The sequence below is a fragment of the Notolepis coatsorum genome (assembly GCF_963971535.1).
Source record: "Notolepis coatsorum genome assembly, chromosome: 18".
In the NCBI taxonomy this organism is placed as follows: domain Eukaryota; kingdom Metazoa; phylum Chordata; class Actinopteri; order Aulopiformes; family Paralepididae; genus Notolepis; species Notolepis coatsorum.
In genome coordinates this window covers 33,008,636-33,034,134 of record NC_140182.1, presented here as the reverse complement: position 1 = coordinate 33,034,134, position 25,499 = coordinate 33,008,636, and the positions used below count along the sequence as shown (strand labels likewise).

At 42.5% G+C, this 25,499-nt stretch overlaps 2 protein-coding genes across 3 annotated transcripts in view; one reads left to right on the top strand and one right to left on the bottom strand.

Annotated features, from left to right (window-relative positions):
* mlycd (malonyl-CoA decarboxylase) overlaps window positions 1–14,831 on the bottom strand; it is a 31,745-nt gene extending 16,914 nt beyond the window's left edge. For both annotated transcript variants that reach the window (XM_084334658.1, XM_084334659.1), the window contains exon 1: window positions 14,165–14,831. In XM_084334658.1, the coding sequence (XP_084190784.1) occupies window positions 14,165–14,758 (594 nt within the window). In that variant the 5' untranslated portion in view covers window positions 14,759–14,831. The remainder of the gene's footprint in view (window positions 1–14,164) is intronic.
* Window positions 14,832–18,232: 3,401 nt separating this feature from the next.
* Window positions 18,233–25,499, top strand: part of LOC311245311 (DNA topoisomerase I, mitochondrial) — a gene marked incomplete at its 5' end in the record, with an annotated part of 133,821 nt that continues 126,554 nt past the window's right edge. Inside the window, 2 exons of the mRNA XM_084335147.1 lie at window positions 18,233–18,348; window positions 21,671–21,755. Coding sequence (XP_084191273.1) covers window positions 18,233–18,348; window positions 21,671–21,755 — 201 coding nt within the window. The remainder of the gene's footprint in view (window positions 18,349–21,670; window positions 21,756–25,499) is intronic.

Here is a 25,499-nt window from a genome sequence, read left to right as displayed (position 1 = left end):
GCCCGGGAATCAAACCGCGAACGCGGCGACCGCTTCAGCCCCTGAGCCGCTGGCCCCAATGCCTTCTCCGTCAATCACAGGAAAACCACTTCCATCCTGCAACTTCGTATCATGCTCGGCAGTAGACAGGCCTTCACCTCCTCCTCCTCCTCCGGGGCTAAGCTCCCGCGCTACTATACTTGACGTCACGGTCGCTGCTCTCGCTATCCCCGCTGTCACTGGCCTCTTCGAGGAGCTGGACGGGGTACAAAAACGATGCTGAAGGAATCATTGGAATTCCGTCTCCTTCTCTTCCATCGCCGAGTGAATGGCATGATGGGGCCACCCTACTCAACCCTCGCCGACAAACCCCAAGGACAGTTCATCCACTCCCTTCACGGTTTCCTGCCTCGCATCCTCGACGGGCACCTACTATTTTTATAATTATATATAAATTATTTGTTCCCCTGTTCTCTTGTCTTGTGACCCCAAATGTTATTGTTATTGTCTGTTGATCTGTTCATTATTAGTATATATTTTTTATTTAATTTACTCCTTCAATTATTCTTTATATTATTATGTACTGGTACAGTATGTCTTGTTATATGTTATGTGAGAAAAAAAAGAAATAAAAAAGATTTGATAAAAAAATAAAGAATTTGTTCTATGAGATAATGCTCTTAATTTCATGCTTTTTGCTGATGGTGTCGATCGCAGTCGAGTTTCGGGCATTTCAGGTTTAACTTTAAAAAAAAAAACTGTTTTTATGCTGTGGTGCACTGCCTTGTCAAACTTTCACAAATTAAACGTGAAACCGCTTGAAAGACCCATGACAGAAACTAACCAAAACCAAACAGACAACATCCTCATCCCCCTGAAACCACCGTGGGTCTCGACTCCTCAATAATTCAGCTTCACGGATATACGAAGCTCCACACCAGAAATATACTAACCGTCTTCACGGGGGAATAGAGGGACAAGTCGTACCCCATGAGCACAAAATACAAAAATATGTTTGTTTTTTTAAGAGAACCACACTTCTCTATTCCACAGTACAGCAATGTGTTTGTGTGTTTCCCCAGCTACCCGGGAGTCAAGCTACCGGAGGCGTAATAAATTATTCCATGATGACTGATAAACCACCACTAGGCCTAAGCGTTTTCCAAGACAGCCGGCGCGCGTCAACAACACATTTAAGAGCAACTGCCCGACCTCGATTCTTCCCGATTCTTACTCACACAAAAGGAAGGCCGGACCCAGCTGTGCCTGTGCTCCACAATGACCTTACAGAAGATGAAGACCTCTCTGAAATAGAGGCGCCAGGCAACAAGTCTCTCAGGGAGATGGAGAGAAGGTGGAAACGGGGGGGGGGGGGGGGGGGGCTGACGAATCAAAAGACCTTGGGGGGGGACGGGACTGATTAACATTCCCTGTGCCATCTTGAGAGGACGGGGACAATGGACCATATTGACACAGTGGCCATTTTGCTTTTATGTCATGCTCAGGCAGGTTGGGATTCCTTTCCACCCTGTTCCCACCTTGGAGCAAGGCATTGATGTTGCCGGGCAGGCTATAGGCCAGGGTGTCCAAAAACAAGGACATGCTGCGTTCTGAGCAGTGGTTGCAATGTCAACAAACATTTAAATGGAGACTTAGATTCTGATGAGTAATAAGCGGTCAATGCCAGAGGCCTTCCCCTCCCTGTACACACACTTGCCACTGATAAGGGCCACTCAATATGGACTTAATATCGCAATGTGATTATTTTGTATTACAGATACAGTATCGCAGCGACAGTACGGGTTGAGATGACGGTGAAGAGGCTATTTCTAAATCTACATTACCGTTTGATGTAGGATTGTGGGATTAGTGTGTCTTGTATTTCTGGGCTGGAGAGAGAGAAATATAATGATGCCTCTCATTTTCACAACTGTCTGTATTATAGAAATGTAACAGAAAAAAGTCCATATTCCAACCTTTGTAAAATAATGAGCTCCTTCATATTGCAATATCAATATGAATTTAATATAGACTATAACGGTTCAGCAGCATGACTATTCAGCGGTATTCAGTTCTGAGCTCACTGGTTTTGGCAGTGTGGTTATAGGTCAGAGTACTATACTCAGCTGATGTCTCATGTGTGTCAGTGCCCTTTACTCCAGTGGGCTACAAGCCTGATGTCCAACTACCTGCCAAGTGTTGCCACAGGTCTTTGGGTTAATTGTGGTGGTAGGTAAGTAGGTAAGATAGTCAGTGGTAGAAAATACTGGACACACTATTAATATGTTATTGTGTCAGTGTGGGGCATTTCTAGTGGGTCTGTCAGATGTTGTGTTGGTCTGTCAGATGTTGTGTTGGTCTGTCAGATGTTGTGTTGGTCGGTCAGATGTTGTGTTGGTCTGTCTGATGTTGTGGTGAGTCTGTCTGATATTGTGGTGGGTCTGTCTGATATTGTGGTGGGTCTGTCTGATATTGTGGTGGGTCTGTTTGATGTTGTGGTGAGTCTGTCTGATATTGTGGTGGGTCTGTTTGATATTGTGGTGGGTCTGTCTGATATTGTGGTGGGTCTGTCTGATATTGTGGTGGGTCCGTCTGATATTGTGGTGGGTCCGTCTGATATTGTGGTGGGTCTGTTTGATATTGTGGTGGGCCTGTTTGATATTGTGGTGGGTCCGTCTGATATTGTGGTGGGTCCGTCTGATATTGTGGTGGGTCTGTTTGATATTGTGGTGGGCCTGTTTGATATTGTGTTAGTTCTGTTTGATATTGTGGTGAGTCTGTCTGATATTGTGGTGGGTCTGTTTGATATTGTGTTGGTTCCGTTTGATATAGGCCAATGGTGGGCCGCCACAAATAAGTCTACATATGAAAAATCGCTTCAGGTCTGAAAGGGATGAGTTTGGGTTTGGTGATTCAAAACAGCAATGTATCACAATTTCTAATTCATTTTTTCTGTGGTCAGCTGAGGCTGTACTTTGTGCCAATAAATTTAGTCCAGTCGGCTACATGTCTCTCTAGTGCAGTGGTCCCCAAACTACGGCCCGCGGGCCGGATCCGGCCCAGCTCCACATTTTGCCCGGCCCCCTAGAGCCCCGGATTAAAAAGAAAAAAAAGAAAAAAAGATATTATTATTATCTTACTTTTTAAGATGGCAGCATCCCCATTGTCTGTGCTGAATGTTTGTTAGCAGGGAACAAACTTAACTTTTTGACTTACCAGCCATTTGGCTGGTAGATTTTAAAAACTACCAGCCAGGCAGATTTTTTACCAGCCAAAAATTTAAAATAGCTTTTTAGTATATCGCCATGTGTTATTATTACTATATAATACTCTCATATGCTATTTTCAATTAATATCATAAACAACATAAGGAATATTAGCATAATTTTGAGTGGACTGAAGGAATGAGTCAGCGTTAATAGTTTTAAATGCAAATAATTTATTGAAACATAGAAGTGGGGTCGGGGACACACACACTGTTTCAACTCACCACCCCCGCATCATATTGTAGTCTAGTCTGTCTTCAAACTTCCACTCCTCTCGAAACCTTTTTATATTTGAATATCAACATTATCTGTGCATCCTCAGTAATCCTGAGTTTACTACAATATACTCCTCTCCTGAGTCCTGGCTAGTGACTTCATCGTCTTTCCAAACGCACGCACACACACAGAGAAAGGGAGAGTGCCCCCCCCCCCCCCCCCCATTTTCCTTTCCCCAGTCCACACTGTCTGCTGTTCTCTATGGCTCTGCCGCTGATCAGGATTAGCTTGTTAGCTTACGCTAACATAACGTTCATTTCAGGCGATGTGGGCATAAAGGAATGGCGACGATGCAATGCATGTTAGATGCATTTGACCCGTTGTGAGAAGAAGAAAAAACCACAGACTTATTTCGGCTCGCAAAATAGGCGCACTGCTGTGTAGCTCTGATCTCAGGGAACAAACTTAACTTTTTGACTTACCAGCCATTTGGCTGGTAGATTTTAAAAACTACCAGCCAGGCAGATTTTTTACCAGCCATTGGCGGTTGGCTGGTACTTATTTTGTTCCCCGTTTGTTAGTGTTTGATATTTGTTGTTGGTTTTTAGTACTTTTAAACATCCATTTTTAGTAAGTAGTAGTTTTCATTTGATCCTATAATCTTTTATTTATTTTTTTGGCTGGTAGTATGTTCCTCAATCCCAAGGCCATTACATATGGCCTTTGTCCTGTCATACATGTCCACTGCCATCTCTGAGGTGCGATAACCTTTGAGTGTGTCCTGCACTGTGCTTTTAAATAGTACAGAGCTAGAGCTAGGTGGTCTGTAGGTACTGTATATTTATTTCATAAATAGTGTTATTTATTTCATTAATAGTGTTATTTATTTCCTGACTTTTGTTTCTGTGAAGATCCCGGAAAGGGTTATTAATATTTGGTTATGTGTGGCTTTCTGGAAAACAATACATGTTTACGTTTAGGCACCCCTGCGATCGTCACACTTTGTTACAAACTGACCCCGGCCCCCACCAGAGAAGGGAAAAGTTATGTGGCCCTCACAGGAAATAGTTTGGGGACCCCTGCTCTAGTGTTTCCAAGAACAAGTTATTTATAGTGGTATCCATCAGGCAACAGGGGAATACCGGGTCAGTTGTCCTGGGCCCTGTGTCAACCTCTAACCTCTTTTGCACACAGGGTTGGGGAGGGGGGCATTTCAGATCCCTGGCACTAGCAAGGCATGGGGGGGGAGGGGGCTAAATATAACTAGCAGTGGAAAAGACTGTGTAGGCCTACATGATACCAATGAAGCACTGTTGAAATGTTATTGTCTCAGTCAGGTCTGTTTTATTGTGGTTGATCTGTCTGACCACAAATAAATATAGCCTATTTATGAGAAACAGCCTCCTGATAGGGTGGGAATTACCATTGAGCTTGTGATATTGATAATTGACATTACATTTGCAACTTACTAGCAATAGACCAAGTATTAATATTAAAAACTATGTGACATTGTGAGTTAGAATTCACCTTTTCTTCACTTTAACTGCAGTAAGAAGCTGAAATATAGCTAGTATTCTTTCAAGTTAAAATATATATATTTTTAAGAATTCCCCCCTTACGGAGTGTTATATATCCATCCAGATAGTTTAGTGTGAGTTGCCTAGTTTTGGAGATCTCCGCCGTAGAAATGTCTGCTGTCACTCCAATACAATGGAGCTGAATTGCACTAGTTTTGTGGCACTCAAAAGCTAAGCACAACATATATAATTTTTATATCAAAAGCAATGTCTCTTTAGATAAGATACAAAAAGATAAGATACGATAGATAAGGGGGAGGATCTGGGTGAACTGCCCCTTTAAAAAAAGACCATCCTAGGTGCGGCTGGGTAGCGCAGTGGACTAAGCACTCGCCTCTGGCGAGCAGAGACTCTGGGATCGAATCCAGCTGTCAGCGGTACCTCTGGCTTGGTCAGTCGTCCCTACTAACACAATTGGCAGTGTTAGCAGGTGGGAAGCCGGTGGGGTATGTGTCCTGGTCATGGTAAACTGTGACTCCTACTGGTCGGTCGGGGCGCCTGTTCAGCAGGGAGATCTGGGGGAAATAGTGTGAACCTCTGCACGCGTTACATTCCCCCAGTGAAACTCCTCGCTGTAAGGTGAAAAGAAGAGGCTGGCGACTCTGCGTGTATCGGAGGAGGCATGTGGTAGTTCTACACCCTCCCCAGGCCGACAGTGGGGCAATGTGCGCGACGTCCAGGAAGGGAATTGGCATAACGACTAAATTGGGAGGGGTGAAAAATACAGAAAGCCCAAAAATAAATAGAATAAAAATATTTAATAAAAATTAACTATCCTGTTTCAGCTTCTTACTGCAGTTAACATGAGGAAATGGTTCATTCCAACTCACAACGTCACATCGTTTGGAATAGTATTGAGAGTTGCAAGTGTATTGGCAAATTTAATTAATTAATTAAATATCAGAAGCTCAATACTAATCCCTCCCCCCTATCAGGAGTTAATGTTTATCATAAATAGCCTATATTTGTATTAATGTTTCTCATAAATAGCCTATATCTTTATTTCATCTGCATGGATTAAGCATGGCAATCCCGTTAACACTTTGAATGCCATCCACGAGTTTTCTCGTGTTTACCCCCCGCGGGTTGAATGCCCACTCACGAGAATATTTTTTTTAATTGGCGATCTGAAATCATATTGCATCAAGCGTCCCTACCGTTGGAGATCCAGTCACCCCAGGCGCTCAGATGTGAAAAAAGCACCCCCTATCGTCTCCCAGATGGTAAATCACCCTTTTGGATTGGACTCAATGAAAATTTATGGGAAAAAAAACCCGCACTCCACATTTTACTTCTCACTCATGTAACCGGGGTCTACCAGAGTTCACTCTGGAGCCTCAGAGCCGCGGCGAATATGTGTTTTACTGTATACACGATGGATCAATCAAATGAGCGATTTTTTCGAATGGCGATCGGGAATTGGAATAAACCATTTGGATACCATCTGATCTCAGGTAAGGAATCTATGTTATCAGTATTAGGATAATCAGACTCGTTTTCACAGAGATATAAGCTTTTATGTGATTATGGTGATAGGCTGTTTGACTCTGCTCGCGGTCAGGAAATAGGAGAATCGATTTTCAACTGGCGGCACGAGCGTGCATGCGTACACATATACTATCAATCATCTAGCGTTTATTTGAAAACGATTCATAAATAGGCCAAAAAATTACAACGTTCTAGAATATTCCAGTAAAAGGCGATTATCATAGAATGTGTTGTTTTTTCCGTGAAATCGAGTGATTTTCAAAATGCTAGAAAACGGAAATGAAGCGATAAAAAAACAATCTGCCATGACAATGTTGACTGGAAAATGAGTCTTTGATAAATGACGGGCAGATTAGACATAGCCATAATTTAGATTAGGCGATATTAACGTTAACATTGGAGTGGATGTGGGCATTCAAGGGGGTAAAAAGGAAAACACGGCTGGCTCCCAAAGTGTTAAGGAGGACATTTTTCTTTTGTTTTTATTTTGGGTGGACTGCTCAAAAATGCATATAACATGTCAGAGCCAATTATACTAAGATACTGTAAGTCATGAATCAATTACTAGATTAAAGTCCAGTTTAGATTTTAAGCACTCTTTCAACTGCAATCATTGAGGCTAATAATCATGTACACATAGGGTGGGGGGGGGGGAATCTTTTTTTTTACTTTGCGTGGCGATACTGTATCGATACAGGGACGCCAAGTATCGATATTTAATTATTCATAAAAAAACGAATTCTTTTTTTTGTATAAGGAAGTTGCATTGTCCAGCAGTAAGCAGTGTAGTCCTGTCTGTCTCGTCAACCAGCGGTAAGCAGTGTATACCTGTCTGTCTCGTCAACCAGCAGTAAGCAGTGTAGACCTGTCTGTCTCGTCAACCAGCGGTAAGCAGTGTAGACCTGTCTGTCTCGTCAACCAGCAGTAAGCAGTGTAGACCGGTCTGTCTCGTCAACCAGCTGTAAGCAGTGTAGACCTGTCTGTCTCGTCAACCAGCGGTAAGCAGTGTAGACCTGTCTGTCTCGTCAACCAGCTGTAAGCAGTGTAGACCCGTCTGTCTCGTCAACCAGCGGTAAGCAGTGTAGACCTGTCTGTCTCGTCAACCAGCGGTAAGCAGTGTAGACCTGTCTGTCTCATCAACCAACTTTAATCCACTGTATCTCTGTACAGGTGAGGGAGAATGGAGGGCCTGGGGGAGGGGGGGGAGAGAGAGAGAGAGAATAAAAGATAAGAGAAAAGAAAGAAAGAAAAGGGAGAGAGAAAGAGTGAAAGAAAGAGTGTGTGTGTGTGTAGGGGGGGCAGAAATCAATTGCACAACCGAGGGAGACTAATACAGTGTGGAATTAGAAGTGACACTCTGGCAAGAACCGCGGTAATTGCGGTCTTGAGAATTCCAAACTTTCATTACTTTCAATAATTTCAGAAATGTCCCTCCCTACCCCCCACCCCTCCCCCTTTCCATGCGATATGGTGCCACTTTGATTACCTGCATCGTTTTTTTAATGCCAGCACCCCCCCCCCCCCCCCTCGCCAGGTGCACACTATCAATAACGCTGGTAAGAGCTTCATACACGCCATGACATTTTCTATTTCTACAGTAGTTCAATCGATTTATTTAGCAATAATAAAAAGTAAAGAAGCCAGGCGGGACACGGCTGAGAGTGTAACTACACATCTTGTGTGACACAGGCCTCTTAAGCCACTCCTGTGTCCGCAGTGGGACTGGGTCAGAGACTGTGTGCATCTCAGATAATAAGTACGAAAGATAACTATACTCGTGATTGGCATGGAAGCGATGGCGAGTTAACCCGACTATACTCATGGTTGGCAATGAATGGGTTAAAAACGAAATGTATGGGTTAAAAATGGGTTCGAACGTCCTTTTCGAAAAACCCTGACGAAGTTCGAATCCCAAAAACAGGCTTCGGGGACAGCCTTAGTCCCCTGTGAGAGGTCTATCGAAGGACAAAGGGAATACATCCCCTGTGAGAGGTCTCTAGAGGACAAAGGGAATACGTCCCCTGTGAGAGGTCTAGAGGACAAAGGGAATACATCCCCTGATAGGTCTAGAGGACAAAGGGAATACATCCCCTGAGAGGTCTAGAGGACAAAGGGAATACATCCCCTGAGAGGTCTAGAGGACAAAGGGAATACATCCCCTGTGAGAGGTCTAGAGGACAAAGGGAATACATCCCCTGATAGGTCTAGAGGACAAAGGGAATACATCCCCTGTGAGAGGTCTAGAGGACAAAGGGAATACATCCCCTGTGAGAGGTCTAGAGGACAAAGGGAATACATCCCCTGTGAGAGGTCTAGAGGACAAAGGGAATACATCCCTGTGAGAGGTCTAGAGGACAAAGGAACTGGTCTGTGCATACCCCTACAATGTTTTCCACTCATGATCATGACTGACAGACCCACAACATGGGATAGATATACATTTCCAAAACTGGACGGTGGGGTGACAGTATTCCTACAGTACTTCTCCTGAGCAGTATCCCCGCCTAGCAACACTACACCACTGGTTAAAGCAGTGTGATTCAAGATTCAATAGGTTTAATCGTCACATACACAAGACACACAAGTGAAATTAAGGTGGCCATGCCCGCCTTCGATTGTGCAAAAATACAATATAATAATACAATAGAATAATAATATAATAAAATAGAATAGATAATAAAATAGACAAGTAAAGATACAATACAATGCTAAGCTTACGAATTAAAATGTAATGGGTCTTACAGTATGTACACTACTATACAATATCCTATACAATATACAGTTATACTATACTAACTATACAGAACAGTTATGTTTTTTTCCCCCTTTAAAGTGACCGTTGCGTGTTAAAGTGTGGGGTGCGGAGGTACTGCAGGTGGGGCACAAATAATTAATTAATTTAGCCTACCAAAACTGATAAACGCCAATGTCAACAAAAATGAAGACTGTCGTGTTATTTTTTTATACAGAGCGCACATTCAGAAGCCTAAATACACGTTACCACAAAATGTGGCAAATTATTATTATTTGAATGAAAATAAATGTCCTATCCTACTGTAGGCCTACAACTACATTTTTAATTAGGCCTAATTATTTCACAGTGGCACAGGATCATTTGCCAGGCTTTTGTTAATTTTCAAATAAAATATAAAACTATAATTGTGTCTTGTTATGTTGTTATGACAGCCCTACTTGTAAGTTAACCATATTTATTGTAATGTATAATATAACTCATACAGACCCTCATCTGCACCTTTGATCACACTTCCTACTTGCTCAGATGCGTATATTCAGAGTTAATTATATTGTTTACACTGCCTATTTATACCTTACTGTAAATTGTATTGCCTGTATTTATGTCTTCTACTATTAACATGCCCATACCTGTACCCCCCCCCCCCCATGCTATGATGCCTGAATTTCCCCAAAGGGATCAATAAAGGAATATCTTATCTTAAATCAGCCAGGCACCCGTCGTTTAACACTCGCTCACTCAAAGCAGCCAGATACTGTACCTGTCGTTTAACACTCGCTCACTCAAAGCAGCCAGATACTGTACCTGTGGTTTAACACTCGCTCACTCAAAGCAGCCAGGTACTGTAGCTGTCGTTTAACACTCGCTGACTCAAAGCAGCCAGATACTGTACCTGTCGTTTAACACTCACTCAAAGCAGCCATCTGTAGCTGTCGTTTAACACTCCCACTCAAAGCAGCCAGGCACCTGTCGTTTAACACTTGCTCACTCAAAGCAGCCAGGTACTGTAGCTGTCGTTTAAGACATGCTCACTCAAAGCAGCCAGGTACTGTAGCTGTCGTTTAAGACATGCTCACTCAAAGCAGCCAGGTACTGTACCTGTCGTTTAACACTCACTCAAAGCAGCCCGGTACCTGTCGTTTAACACTCGCTCACTCAAATCAGGCTCACTCATCTGTCTGGACGAGCTGCCTGAGGCTCACTTATTCCACAGTGCACTCAAAGTACAGGTCAGTGAGCCTCAGTCAACTTGTACAGACACACGCTTGACCCCATTGACTATGCATTTGATTGTCCTGACGAAGGACTCAATGTCCACATTGTCAAGTAAGAAATAGGGCTAGGGTTCCAAAAGCTATCCCTTAAATCACTGACATTGGCACCACACGGGAGTAATGCCAAACAAAAAGGCCTAAAAGCTACAACAACAGCATTCCACAGCTAATCCCTGGGCTGACTTATGCGTGTAGATGCACGCTTTAGGTCTACAACAGGATGAATGAGCCTTAGCTGCTGCTCGGACAGCGACCGGCCTTATCGACTCTGGCTTCACCGTGAATCACTTTGGTCCGCTGGGAGTTGGTCTGTGAACCCGATTGATGGAGCATCTAAAATGTACTATCAAAGGCAGGGCTTGTCTAGATAACATGAGCGCATTGAGCTGCCTCATTTACATGAAACTCTGAAACGCCTGCTTGTAGGAATACAGATAGAGATAACTCTGTAGGCTGTTGGGCCATTTATTAAGTAAGACAGTCATTGGATTTGCAAGCTTGGTCCCTTCCATTCAATGTCTTTTTTCTACAGTTAACCCTTTACTATCACACTACGCTGTTGTGTGGCAGTGAAAGGGTTAACCTTCTGTGTATTGTCGCAGTGAAATGGTTAAAAGGAACATGCCAACATTTTTCTCCAGAGAGAGACAAGAAGATAGATACCAGTTTCCTCTCGGTGCGTTCAGTAGAAAGCTATCTGGCTGCACGTTAGCCTAGCTTAGCACAATGAATGGAAGCGGACAGTGCCGGTTAGCCTAGGCAGTCCAACTAATACCTCTCCCGAAGGCTAACCGGCACTGTCCACTTCCATTGTGATGAGAGAATCATCACTTGTTGTAACACAACAGCATCAAGGACAGCGCCATCGTCTCCTCATCAACCAGTAGATACTTCCTCACGTGAAAATCGTATTAGAAGTTGATAAATCTAGTGATCTATGCACAAACACGATTATTTATTTCAACGAATCTTGTAGTTACAACACGATTATTTATTTCAACGAATCTTGTAGTTACAACATTGAGTAAGATAAGCAGGGTTGTACTTATAGGTGAAGTATTTCCAATGTTCACTGTTTGGCGAAACAAGACGGCTGCTCTGGCCAGACACACTACACTATTCTACACAATGGTGGCCTAATAGGCACCTTGTGTTGTGTTATTACAGCTCAATGAATTTAATTGGATAGCCAATAGCCATTGCTACTTTTTTATCTACATCATTTCATTGAGCTGTAATTAACACAACACAAGGATTCAGTGTCCTCTGATGACTTCACAGGAAGAGATATTCAAACGCATTAACTCTCTCAGTAACTGTTGACTTTATGTGCAAAATAAATCAGTGTTGTTTTTCCGGTAAAGTAACACAAATGACTGTCTGGTTCTGGTCTGGTTACTGTTCTGACAGCACAATATTGATGTAACTATCACTAGGGGAAAAGTTTTTAATGCATGTTTCAAGTTCAAGTTTGTTTATTATTTGTCATAATAAAATACAGAATACTTTATGATGAAATGCTTGTTTCTGTATGAGCCCTTGAGAGTGTGCTACAGTACATACGGTAAGTAAAAAACAATAAGTAATTAAGAAGTAAGTAAAGGAATGTTCAGTCAATAATATACATACAATACAGAGTAAAGTGAGTAACAGTGAGGTACAATGCAGAAATGAGACGAGGTACAAAACTTAGGGTAAGGTGGAAACGAGGTATGAATGTAGTGGAAATCTCTTTAATAATAGATAAATATAAAGTGTGTTAAAGTGTGGCATGTAACGTTATATTATTAACAATACTATGAGGTTCACTACAATTAATGAATGAAAAGGAGAAACGCAGAGGAGGAAAATTAAACTATAATAGTGTCCGTTTCCACAGTAAATCATCTGTTAACCAGCATGAAACAATAAGGTTTCTCTCGTTCCTGCTTTGCTCTTGCTATGCTGCTCCCTCTCCCCGCTCGACCACCACCTGCTCTCTCGCACTCTTTTTAAAATGAGTCTGGAAGCCGACAACAAAGCCTAACTTTTCTTTTAACATTATCAAACTATGGGAAATGTCCTCGCCTTGTCCTAAATCGATACTAGAGTGCTGCCTTGATTTATGAATGAAGCAATACATCAGCTGCACTGCATTTTTGACCTGGTCACCCTACTCCCTAGTTGATGACTTTAATGAAGTGTGTGAACAGAGTAGGCCAGCTACCTATATGCTACCATCTCTCCCTAGTTGATGACTTTAATGAAGTGTGTGAACAGAGTAGGCCAGCTACCTATATGCTACCATCTCTCCCTAGTTGATTACTTTAATGAAGTGTGTGAACAGAGTATGCCAGCTAGCTATAGGCTACCATACCTCCCTAGTTGATTACTTGAAATTAATGTGGAGAACTACAGTATATAGTGGGTCAGACAAGATACAGAAGGATCTATTAGTATTGGCCACACTCTCACAGCTATCCCGGTCCTGGTATTATACACTTTAAACTCAGCAACACAATGTTCTTTTAAAATATACATATATATATATATATAGTCTGTAACCTTTCTATGCTGCTGTCTTGGACAGGTTGCACTTCCAAAGGATAGCACCACAGGCTACAATTACAGACATGCTGAAGTTCATATAAAGCATCGTAGGCTATAATTAATTACAGACATGCTATAGTTCATATGAAGCAGCATACTATTTAAATAGACATATGCTATAGTTCATATGAAGCAGCATACTATTTAAATAGACATATGCTATAGTTCATATGCAGCATCATAGGCTATAATTACAGACATGCTCTATAGTTCATATGAAGCACCATAGGCTATATAGCAGGTCATGAATATGCATGAGATTGACCCAGCATACAAATACAAATGGTTTTCTCAAGTTAAACAAGAGTTTAACCAGGGTAAGGACTCAAACAGCTGACAATATAGGGGCAGAAATGCTGTTAAAAACTCAGTTAAACTGTGTCAGATGAGACTTGCCCACTGATAAGGCCTATGTATGTATGTTCTAGAATCTAGTGGTCCATAACAGGCATAGTTCAGCCGTGTGACTCGGTGTCTCCAATTTAGTATTAGTAACAAGGGGGACTAGGGCAAAGGTCACATCCACTGAAGCTGTGATGAAATACTAGATCCCACCGGTGTAGGGCAAAGGGGGGCAGGTTAGGGGGCTGCATGTTATACAACCAATAACTTTACTGTCTGGACACTTGCAGGTTGACAAGGAGACATGGGGCGAGGTGTTAGGTTAACACATGGAATGTACGTGGAAAGTGGACCATTTATCCTATATGGTTATATCCACATATGGAGAGAATGCATGCATGTGGTTATTCAGTAAACAAAAACGTAGGCACACAGACTATCTGAATCTAAAAGTGTCAAATAATTACTGCAGTTAAAATTAGACTAGGCCTACTGTGTATAAATGACAAACTCGTGGGTGACATATTTAACCAAATACCAGGCTATAAGCCAGAGAGCTTTCACTAGTATGAACGAGAAAGATCCCATCGTCCTTCTGCACCTGTCATTTCAGCCAAAGCGAAACTCGCTGCCACATAATCGGCTCATGCGGGCCACCGTAAGAAAATGTAAACAAACCCTGATGTGCGGACTTTCGCTCGATTTGGATGAGATGATCTCAAGCACGTCGGCACGGAGGTCCACCAGAAACTTCACTCCACCCTCGACCTTGCTGATGTGATTCAGCAGGTGCTTGTAGCGGGGAGTCAGGTGGTACCGCAGCCTGTCCTCCACCTGCAGGATGGTCGCCAAGTCGCGCAGCTGAGTATCCAACAGTTTCAAAGCAAGCTCCGAGACACCCTTGTGGTCCACCCCGAACTCCTGAGACAGCTTCCCCAGAAACGCGAGCTTCTGCTCCTTGTCCAGGCTCCTGTAGTAGTGCATGAACTCCACGCTGTTGGATTCAGCGGGAGGTGGGGACTTGTCCCTGGTCTCGTAGGTGGGTAGCGGGGAGACGACCCTCGTCAGGATCTCCTCCATGCCCGTTGCCCCGCAACCGTAAACCGGGGTAGAGTAGCGACGGACGCCCCTGATGACGACCGAGGCCCGGAGCAGCGGCGCGGACGCTTCTTTCAGTGCACTGCGATGTCGAAACAAGCACCGCACAATACTCATAGAAGTACTGACACTACTGCTGCGTAAAGTGCAGATTATATGTCGGGGGATGATCATCGCAGTAGGCGGAGGGAGGAGGGTGACTCGGCTCCGGTTTCACCCCAAGAGAGAGCTGTATATCCAGCCTCAACACCCCGGTGCACGACACTGGGATCCTTTCCGGGGTTCTTAAAGAGACAGTGTGCAATAGAAATGTTGCCAAGTCTGATGAATATAATTATATAATACACACTACTCTCCACTGTCGGCCACGTCATATTGACCTTTGGCTATTTTCCTTCTGTTGTTGCGTCGTTCAATTTCTGCTAAATCTGCATATGGCTCGCCGACAACAAACTATCATTACACATGGGCAAAACAGAGTCCATTCTCTTCGGTTCAAATAACAAACTCAGCAAGACCGACGGCTTCTCGGTTACAGTGGGTGACAATATTATCACAAGGAAAGATGAAATTACCTACCTGGGTTCCATCCTAGAGGCTAATCTTTCCTGTGACAAAATGGCATCCAATGTAATAAAAAAAGTCAACCAACGAACGCGTTTCTTGTACCGGATCTCCTCTCTGGTAAACAAGAATACCCTGACTCTAGCAGGAGCACTCATTCAAGGGTACTACGACTATGCTTGCACCTCATGGTACCAAAGCACATCAAAGGCACTAAAAAACAAATTACAAACATCTCAAAACAAGCTAGTCAGACTACTACTTGACCTGACTCCTAGAACCCACCTCACCCCTGCCCACTTTGACAACCTAGGATGGCTTAGAGTAGACGACAGAGTACAGCAACTTGCAATGGGCCTGGTCTACAAGATACACTACGCGACCAAGGTACCCATGTACATGTCAAAATACTTCCCAAAGGTCAGTGAATACCACGATCACAACACCAGAGGGAGCTCCACAAATCATGTAAAACCCAGATTCGGCTCAAACAAGGGACTAAACACGTTTCACAATTATGCCACATCAATGTGGAACGCCCTACCTAAAGCTGTAAAGGAATGTGAATCACTACCCACTTTCAAAAACACTCTCAAAAAACACCTACGTGAGACTGCAATTCGAAACTGGCCCCTACAAATGTCCTAACCTAGTTGTACAGTAAATTACCAAGTAAGGCTTTGTCAGTATTCCAATGTACAGTGTAAAATGTGTGTGTGTCCCCTATCCAACCCCCCCCCACCTCCAATGTACAGCCCTCACCCAACCCACCCCACCCATCCAACCTCCTCCAATGTACAGTTTCTACGCCAAATGTATATACACTCCTTTTCTGGACACTTTTGTATCACAAACAGTACTGTATTTGCAAATCTGATATGTCATAAATGTATAGATGTAGCAGTACTGTCTATCTGTATGTCATATATGTTATGATGAATTGAAAATGGGGGACCCTGATGTAAACAAGACGAAAGTCTTTCTCTGGTCTGCATCCCCTTAACAATTGTATGTATTGAGCTGTACTGTACTGTACCCATTCTGCAATCTGTTAATAAACTTTTCAATCAATCAATCTTGCGTAGGGTGTGTGAATGAACGCAATATCTTCGGTACATAGGTGATAATAATAATAATAATACTTTATATTATTATTATTATTATTATTAGTAGTAGTTGTTGTTGTATTATTAATATTATTATTATTATTATTATTATTATTATTATTATTATTATTATTATTATTATTATTATTATTATTATTATTATTATTATTATTAGTATTATTATTATTGTTATCGTTATTATTGGCATTACTATTACCACTATTGTTGTTGTTGTTGTTGTTGTTGTTGTTGTTGTTGTTGTTGTTGTTGTTGTTGTTGTTGTTGTTGTAGTAGTAGTTATACACACAAGTCAACTGCTACTTTGGCTCCTCTGGGCCTGGTCTACAAGATACACTACACCACACAGGTACCCATGTACATGTCGAAATACTTCCCAAAGGTCAGTGAATACCGCACCCACAACACCAGAGGGAGTTCCACAAATAATGTGCGCAACCCAGATTCAGCACAAACAAGGGACTAAACACATTTCGCAACTATGCCACAACAATGTGGAACGCCCTACCCACAGCCATAAAAATTATGTGAATCCCTACCCACATTCAAAACCGCTCTCAAAGAGCACCTACGGGAGGCTGCAATTAGAAACTGGCCACCGTAAATGTCCAACCCCCCCCACCCCCTCCTAATAGACAGTCTCCTCCCCACCGTATGTATATATTCTCTCCCCACCGTATGTACAGTATATTTTTTCTCCTACCCACCCACCCACCCCCCTCCTAACGTACAGTCTCCTCCCCATCATATGTATATATTCTCTGTTAGGATCTATGGGTAACAGTACTGTATATTTGCATATCGTATATGTCACAAATGTAACAGTACTATACCTGTATGTCATGTATGTCCCTATGTCATAAATGTCATGTATGTTGTGTATGTCATAAATGTCACTATGAATTGAAAATGGGGCACCCTGATATAAACAAGACAAATGTCTTTCTCTGCATAACAATTGTGTGTATTGAGCCGTACTGTATTATTGTACCCATTCTGCAATCTGTTAAATAAAGTTTTTCATTCATCCATTCTGATGATGCTATATATTTCCAAAATAGCTGACCTCTCTTACACTTGTCTGGCAACACTTCAGACAGAGACTCTCTCGGCCAATTAGAATGCAACTCAAACCACCTGGTGGAGCTCTGCGGCTGAGCGGCTTGATGTCCGACTGAAGTGACCCTGGTTGGATCGAAGAAGGAGAGAAACGCCTGGGGGTTATCCTGCTAAACTAATTGAGCAGTTTCAAACCACTTGTAAATAAAACTGTTTGCCAAGAGACAGGCACGGGTAAGCATTTCATGGCAAATATCTATTTAATAATAACAATAAAAAATGGCATGCTGTGTGTGTGTGTGATGTATGTTGAAATGTGACATGTGGCCAAACGCTAGCAGCACTAACTAGAAGCTAACTTAACCCGCAAGAGTAGCATCTCTCACAGCATGCAGTTTATTTGTCATTTGCCAGTTCAGCTAGTAAAATGCAATGTGTATGATCAAAAGGCACTATTAGTATTATTCCACACAAAACAAAGCTGATTTAGACCTTTCTGTGTTTAATCTCTCTTATTTATTTTAACTCTGTAATTACTAGTCTAATGACGTCAGATAATTGCACATACATTAACAATAGCCCAATTTGGCTAACGTTGAGTACTAAAAGGGACAATACTAGCTCACCCAAATCGTCAAAACTAAAACACATTTGCACATGAACTTGTCCTCCTTGGCTAATTGAAGGACATTTAGTCCATGTGTAAATATAGTGAAATTATGAACATTTTGAAGTAATATATTTTATTGACATTGCATAGTCACTAGTGAATAGGCATTTCTCAAAGGGAAACAAACTGTCGCAACCAAACAAATGATCAATGATAAATGCATGTAATTGTGGGACAAAAACATGATTCGGATGAGGGCAACGTCCCCTTTTTTAAAGTTACAGGTGCGAGATGGGTGGAGAAAAGCAGACCAAAGAAGAAGAGAAGGCCAAGCACAAGGCTGCTAAAGCAAAAAAGATGACTGATGGTGATTTTGCCAATGGTGGAGAAGATGCACACAGGAAGAGGTAAGGTGTGCGTGCGTGCCGTGCACATTCATGTGGGGGGTTGTGAGGGTTTACTTCTCTTACCGATGTGCAAAGTCTAGCTAGCGCTCGAGAGCAAGTCAAGGGTCTTCTTTCCTCTTAACCAGGCAATCTTCAGTATATGTCACATCTGCCAAGTTTAAAGTAATGCCTGTATAATCTGCATACAGTAGGCCACCTGACTGCAGTGCATCCAACATTTGTTCACCATTACGCTGCACATCCTACACATCACTGCCTGCTCAGGCTCCAGCCAGTAGCCTTGCTGTTCATGTTGTTAAAATAAAAAATAGGGTGACAAATTAATCTTAAATAAAAAAAAATAATAACCGTACCAGCAGCAGCAATGCATCAGAAGGAGAACCGTGTGCGTGCACGTGCGATGCTGAAGCAGACTGGAGAGAAAGCCATGGTGACTTTGACTGGTTGAGTGGAATTGAGTGCACACGTTCATTACGCTGAGTACATTGGGTGCTCCGTCTTCATCTGAAATAAATTAATTTGCCTTGATATGTGATGCGTTTATTATTACTATGCATATGTGAGCAGACAAATGAATACGGAGTGATCTGTCATTGGCTGGCGTAATTGACGGGCGGCCGGGAGATGAATAGACACCTGTGAGCACAACTGGCAGCTCTCAATGACCGCCAGCCTCGTGTTCTTCCATGGCACGCTGACTGATGTACGCTCACTGATGCACGCTCACTGATGTACAATTAACCGTACTCTCTGCGACTACGACTAAGTACTTGGAACTAATAGCCAAGCTTGTCATGTTGGGCTTAACATTTAAGCTCAGTGAAAGACTCCTCTTAAATTCTGACATGGGTTTTATAATCCAGATATTTGAAGTGGGATGCCCTGATTGGTACGGGATCTTTCAAGATCTACCCCGACCCCTATGTGGGATAAGCACTGGCATAGAAGAACCTGGTGTTGTGGAGCGTGATCTGGTGACTCGCAAAGCTCAGTGAGGCGCATGCGGAAATTAGGACGTGGTTATTTGTAAGTGAGGTTCCTGGAATTCTGATGTATGAGTGCTTGTTATATGTTTCAACAATTTAATGTGTGTATATATTTAATCTGATATTTTCTATAATAAAAGGCGCATACCATGTGATCACAGCGGCCTGGGTTAGACCCCCCCCAATACTCCTATTGCTTTTCACTGTACTGTCGCATGAAAAAGTGGAGATGCCATAAAATAGCTTAGAAGAAGAAATGTTGGGGGGCGGCTGGGTAGCACAGTGGAGAATGCACTCGCCTACCACCGCAGAGACTCTGGGATCGAATCCAGCTGTCAGCGGTACCTCTGGCTTGGTTAGTCGTCCCTACTAACACAATTGGCAGTGTTAGCAGGTGGGAAGCCGGTGGGGTGTGTCCTGGTCGTTGTAAACTGCGTTCCTACTGGTCGGCGCAGCGCCTGTTCAGCAGGGAGGGCATCGGGGGGGGGAAATAGCGTGAACCTCAGCACGCGTTACATTCCCCCAGTGAGAGTCCTCACTGTCGGGTGAAAAGAAGCGGCTGGCTGACTCCACATGTTTCGGAGGAGGCATGTGGTAGTTCTACACCCTCCCTAGCCGACAGTGGGGCAATGCGCGCAACGACCAGTAAGGGAATTGGCATAATGACAAATTGGGATGGGAGCAAAATACAAAAAAAAAATATATATATATATATATATATATATATATAAAGAAGAAATGTTCTGGTTGTTTCTTGATGTTAGTAAAAGGGGTCACTGAGTACGGGACTCTCTTACCTTAACCCTAACTGTACCCTTATTGGAGACCTCACACCTACTAACCCTAACCTCAACTAGAGATGAAAAAATTGGTCTTGGTTGAGTACAGGACTGCTTATCAAGTCGGCATCTCCGTTGCTGTTTTTGAGGCCGCATATAGGCGGTTTCAGTGGAATTACATAGCTGGGGAACAGCTTGGACAGCAGTTGATTCCCTGTCGCGGGCTTTGCTAATATCAACAGCTGACAGGAAATCAAATGAAGTCCCATTTTAGAATGTCTTGTCTAGAAACATAATAATAACTTTAATAATAACTTTATTTGTATAGCACCTTTGATACAGGGGATTGCATTTCAAAGTGCTTTACATCAGTAAGAAATAACTTGGACATAAAATCTGTGTAAAACAAACAAGCAGCAAGCGCAAAGCATACAGTGGGATAAAATAATGCAGATATATGAATCAAATCATTAGAACCTCACATTCCAATAGGCTTCTTGAATTTCTGTAATCTGTTACAAAACACGATATAGGTCATAGTATGCACCCATCGGATAGTGGGGTGTACACAAGTAAAAATAATATCAAGGGTAAAATGAGCAGACATAAAATTAGTTTTTCACATTAGGATCTAACATCCCAACAGGCCACCTTGTTTATGGTTTGATTGAGTTTTAGTAGAATAGAAAATACATGGTTCGTCACCAGCCCCGGAGCTGAGCTGGATTTGCCTGTTCGAATCCAGCTCACAGCTCCGGGGTTGTCACCAGCTTGGCTGGCCGTCTGCACTAATACAATTGGCTGTATCAGAGGGTGGGAGAAGCTGGCGGGGTGGGTCCGGGTCGTTGTAAACAGCGACTCCTACAGTTCGGTCGGGGTGCCTGCTAAGCGCGGATTGGACGTGAGGGGGATAGTGTGGTCCTCCCACACGCTATGCCCTCTCAATGAGAATCCGCGCTGCCAGGTGAAAAGAAACGGTGATTGGCTGGACGTGTGTCGGAGGAAGCATGTGGTAGCCTCCACTCTCCCAGATGATCTGACTGTGGGGGGTAAGTGCGCAGCGACCAGGAAGGGACTGGGAATTGGCATACGACTAACATTGGGATGGGAGAAAATCGGAGGAAAATGGAGGGGGAAAAAGACCAATAAAAAAAAAAATAATAATAGAAAATACATGAATGATGAAATGTGCAGACAACTAAAATACGTTTTTTACAGTGCAATAAAATAGTTTTGGATTACTGTTTAACAGTTCAAAGTCGTCTTTACCTTCTGTTTGTCTATATTTGTCTATTTTATTTCATTGCACTATTTTTCTCTGTCTTTTATCTTACTCTTTTTATTATTGTCTATTTACTGAATCAAACCATAAACAATGTGGCCTGTTGGAATGTTGGATCCTAATGTGAAAAACTGTGATTTTATGTGCAAATTTTTTTTCTGTTGTGAAGCACTTTGAGTTGCAGTTTCTGTATGAAAGGTGCTATACAAATAAAGTTTATTATTATTATATACCACATGGCTGATCTTATTCTCCTCCTTTCTGTCGATGAGCAGCAAAAAGTCGAAGAAGGACAAGGTCAAAGATGCAGAGAAGCCTAAGGCATCTGAGAAGACGATCAACGGTGGGACCCATAAGAAGGTAACAGACACTGTAGTGTTTTTATTTTAACATGGCCTCTGTCAGTGACTGTTTACATGCAAACAAATTATATGACTAATCATAGTATTCCATCGCAGACATAATTGGTCGCAAACGTCAGGTGATTGTAATCAAGTAGCGGGCGATTGTCGTTAAATGACAACCGTGGCCAATGATCTGTGGCGAGTTCTGTGTTCTGTGATGAAATGCGTCATGGGAATGTTATGAATTTGATCATCATTTATATGTGAGCAAAATGAATTTTCCAATGTATTCCCATTAGGGCTGTCACTAATGATTATTTTGTTATCGATTAAACCATTCATTTACCAGAAGAATCTAGCTTTAGATTGAAAAAAGGACCAGCCAGAGATATTTCTACCGGCCATAAATAGCTTTTTAGTATATTTCCATGAATTATTATATGTATATGTATTGTGTGTTATCTCTCCACTCCATGCTATGGTAGTGCTTGTGCCGGCACAGGAGATACGATTAAAATGTATTTATTATATATATATATAGGCTATATACATATTTAAATCAATATCTTCCTTTTGAATAAAATAGGCTTAGGAATCAGGATTGTTAAAGCTAATTAGCCTAATCCATGTCAAAAAGAGTAGCCTATATTAAATGTATACACACACAAGAGAGAGGGGGAATAGCTTATAGCAGACTTAATGATTTTACAATATTTTTGCTAATGAAGTGAAATATTTATTATCAACTATCCAGTTAGTTTTTATAGTGTAACGCTACTTCAAATAATTGGACGTACAGAGGGAGAGAGACGGGCTCACCCCCACCCCCCTTTCCTCACTATTGGTGGGGGCAGCGGGCTCAGCCCCTCCCTTCCAACTGGAGTTTACTTGAAACACGGAAGTTATCAAATGCAAGCGAAACGCGCACTGTGTGTCAAGTCCTGGCTCTAGGAGGAATCACGAATAGTGGTTTAAGAGAAGTTGTTTATATTTCGAATGTGATTCATTGGGCACTAGTTCGATTATACGTTGCCATTTCCACCGCAAAAGCCATAATGAGTAACAACAATACGACACGTCGATCATGAATATGCAAATCGTCTAAATGTATTGGTCGATTACGTCGATGTGGTCGACGAATCGTGACAGCCCTAATTCCCATTCACATGCAATCTGAGCTATTCTGACTCTTCAATGTATAGATAACACCAGTAGTCCCCTTCACATGCAATCTGAGCTATTCTGACTCTTCAATGTATACTAGATAACACCAGTAGCCCCCTTCACATGCATTCTGAGCTATTCTGACTCTTCAATGTGTAGATAACACCAGTAGCCCCCTTCACATGCAATCGGAGCTATTCTGACTCTTCAATGTGTAGATTGAAGATTACACTAGTAGCCCTCGTTCATATTGTGTGCTGTCTCTACGGGCGCTTTTCTCTCCTGCCATTCAAACTGCAGTTATATTCATCCTATCATATGCTGACTGAGGAGTTCGATTATGAGTTTAGCGAGTTATCTTCCGGTTTAACCCTAAGTTTTCAGTGTCACAACTAGGGCTGCACGATTAATCGATTTTTAATCGAAATCGCGATTTGGAATGATGCAATTATAAAATCGCCAAAAAAAATTAAATCGCAAATATATATATATTTTTTTAACTTTTTTTTAAACCAGGAAGTCCCATTGAGATACAAGATCGGTTTGGGAGAGGGAGGTAAGGGGTTTTAGATTGTGTGTTGTGAAGTTTAGACTTCAGAGAGGGAGAGTAAAGTACAGAAAAAAGGTACTGTTGGGTACTGGTATCGATTCCCAGGTAAAAATAAAAATGTTCAGGCTCGGTGTCCCGAAAAGACCCACCGCGTAGGCCAGATGCAAGCCGCATTTTACAATAAACCTTTGTGGGGCTGCTTATTTTTATTTTATTATAATCGCAAATGTAATCGCAATCGCAATATCTGTCAGAAAAATCGCAATTCGATTATTTCCCAAAATCGTGCAGCCCTAGTCACAACGGTGGTTTACTGGGGTAGATTTATGCTGCACACCAGTTCTGGAGTAGGTGGTAGGATTTCAGTGTTTTCAGGTTATCTTTGCCTCCCCGTTCTCGTCTCTGTGTTTGTTTCCATGAGGCAATCGTCTTCGGGGTGGAATTCCATCATAAGTCTGAAACATGCTATCTTTCCCAGTGCATTAACCCCTTAAGTGCGACAGGCCAGGTACAGGGCCGATATTCATATCGCAACATAAATAGATCAATACAGTCCGTATAATACATTTTTTTATCCACTTTTTCTCCCCATTTTCTATTTTTCTCCCATCCCAATTTAGTATTTCCAATTCTTCCCTCCCCTGTCTTGAACGTTGCTAAACTATGCCTCCCACTGGTCGGCTGTAGTGAGGATAGAAGCCTTGAATCACGTGTCCCCTCCGGTACACGAGGAGGCAGCCTGTCGCATCTTTTCACTGTAGCAGCTCGAACTCTGGCGAGGAGTAACGCGTGGGAGGCTCACGCTGCCCCCGATACTTCCTGTTTCCGCCGCACCGGCGTCACCCAACCGACCTGTAGGAGTCGCTGTCCACAACGTCCAATCCCCACCCACCGGCTTTCCCACCCTCTAACACTGCCAATTGTGTTAGTACGACAGCCGGCCAAGCCGGTAGCAACGCAGAGAGCTGGGCTCGATACCAACAGTCCGTATTAATTAATGTTGCTTTTCTTTTTCAAATGTAGCCAGGAGTAAAGACCCTAACCCTATCAAAACAGCAGTCAAAGTGTATATTTTAAGCACTACGTTTGTTTACCAATGATTTTAAGTGTTGGTAGTGAAATATGGCTTTATAAAAAACTGCTAAAAACACATATGTTCAGACAGGCTTTTGGTCATATATAGGCACCCTTTGTCATCACTGTTCCTATAGTTTTTTAGTTATTGACTGATGATTTTATTTAAATAATTTTTATTCTATTTGATCTGGTTCACTGTTTTTAACTGCTGTCTGTTGTCATTTATTTCTGATTTTTGTTTTTATATGTTAGCTGTAGTGTAAAGCACCCTGTGCATTCGTGCTGTGAAGGGTGCTATATAAATAAAGGTCATTCATTCATTCATTATAAATATCTCGGCGCATCTCAGCGGGGTCAGGGGTCCAAAAAACCTGAACGTTACTTATTGCCATAAAATAGAACAGAGTTTACACAGATGCATACGTTTAACACTTTGAGTGCCAGCAGGGGGTGCACGATTTAGCGCTTGAGTGCCGGCGCTGTAGTCAATGGGAGGGCGAGCACATTTCATCATTAGGTGGCTTCTTCGTTCCGAAGGTTGCCTATCACTCTCACTCTCCAACCCATTCTGTCCCCACTTCTTCTCTCCAACTCTGTGACTCCGCCTCTCACTCCGCTCCAATCACAGACGTCGTCTACCCAGCCTCTTCTTGGTCTTCCACTTCCTCTCTTTCCATCCACCTTCCCCATCACCACCTTCTTGAACATCTCCCCGCTGGATCCTCTCAGAACATGCCCGCACAACTCCATCTTTCTCTTTTTTTTTTTTTTTTTTAAACTTTATTTTTTTAGCGTTTATCGCTTTTCTGGTCAAGCATGACCGACAGAAACAGGTTGAAAATGGGATGTAGAGCAGGGGAAGACATTCTGAGAAATGACGGCGGGTCCGGGAATCGAACTCGTGTCCCCCAGATCCGTGACGAGCACGGTTTTCCCCGACGCAGAAATAGCGCCGAGATATGCGGGGAG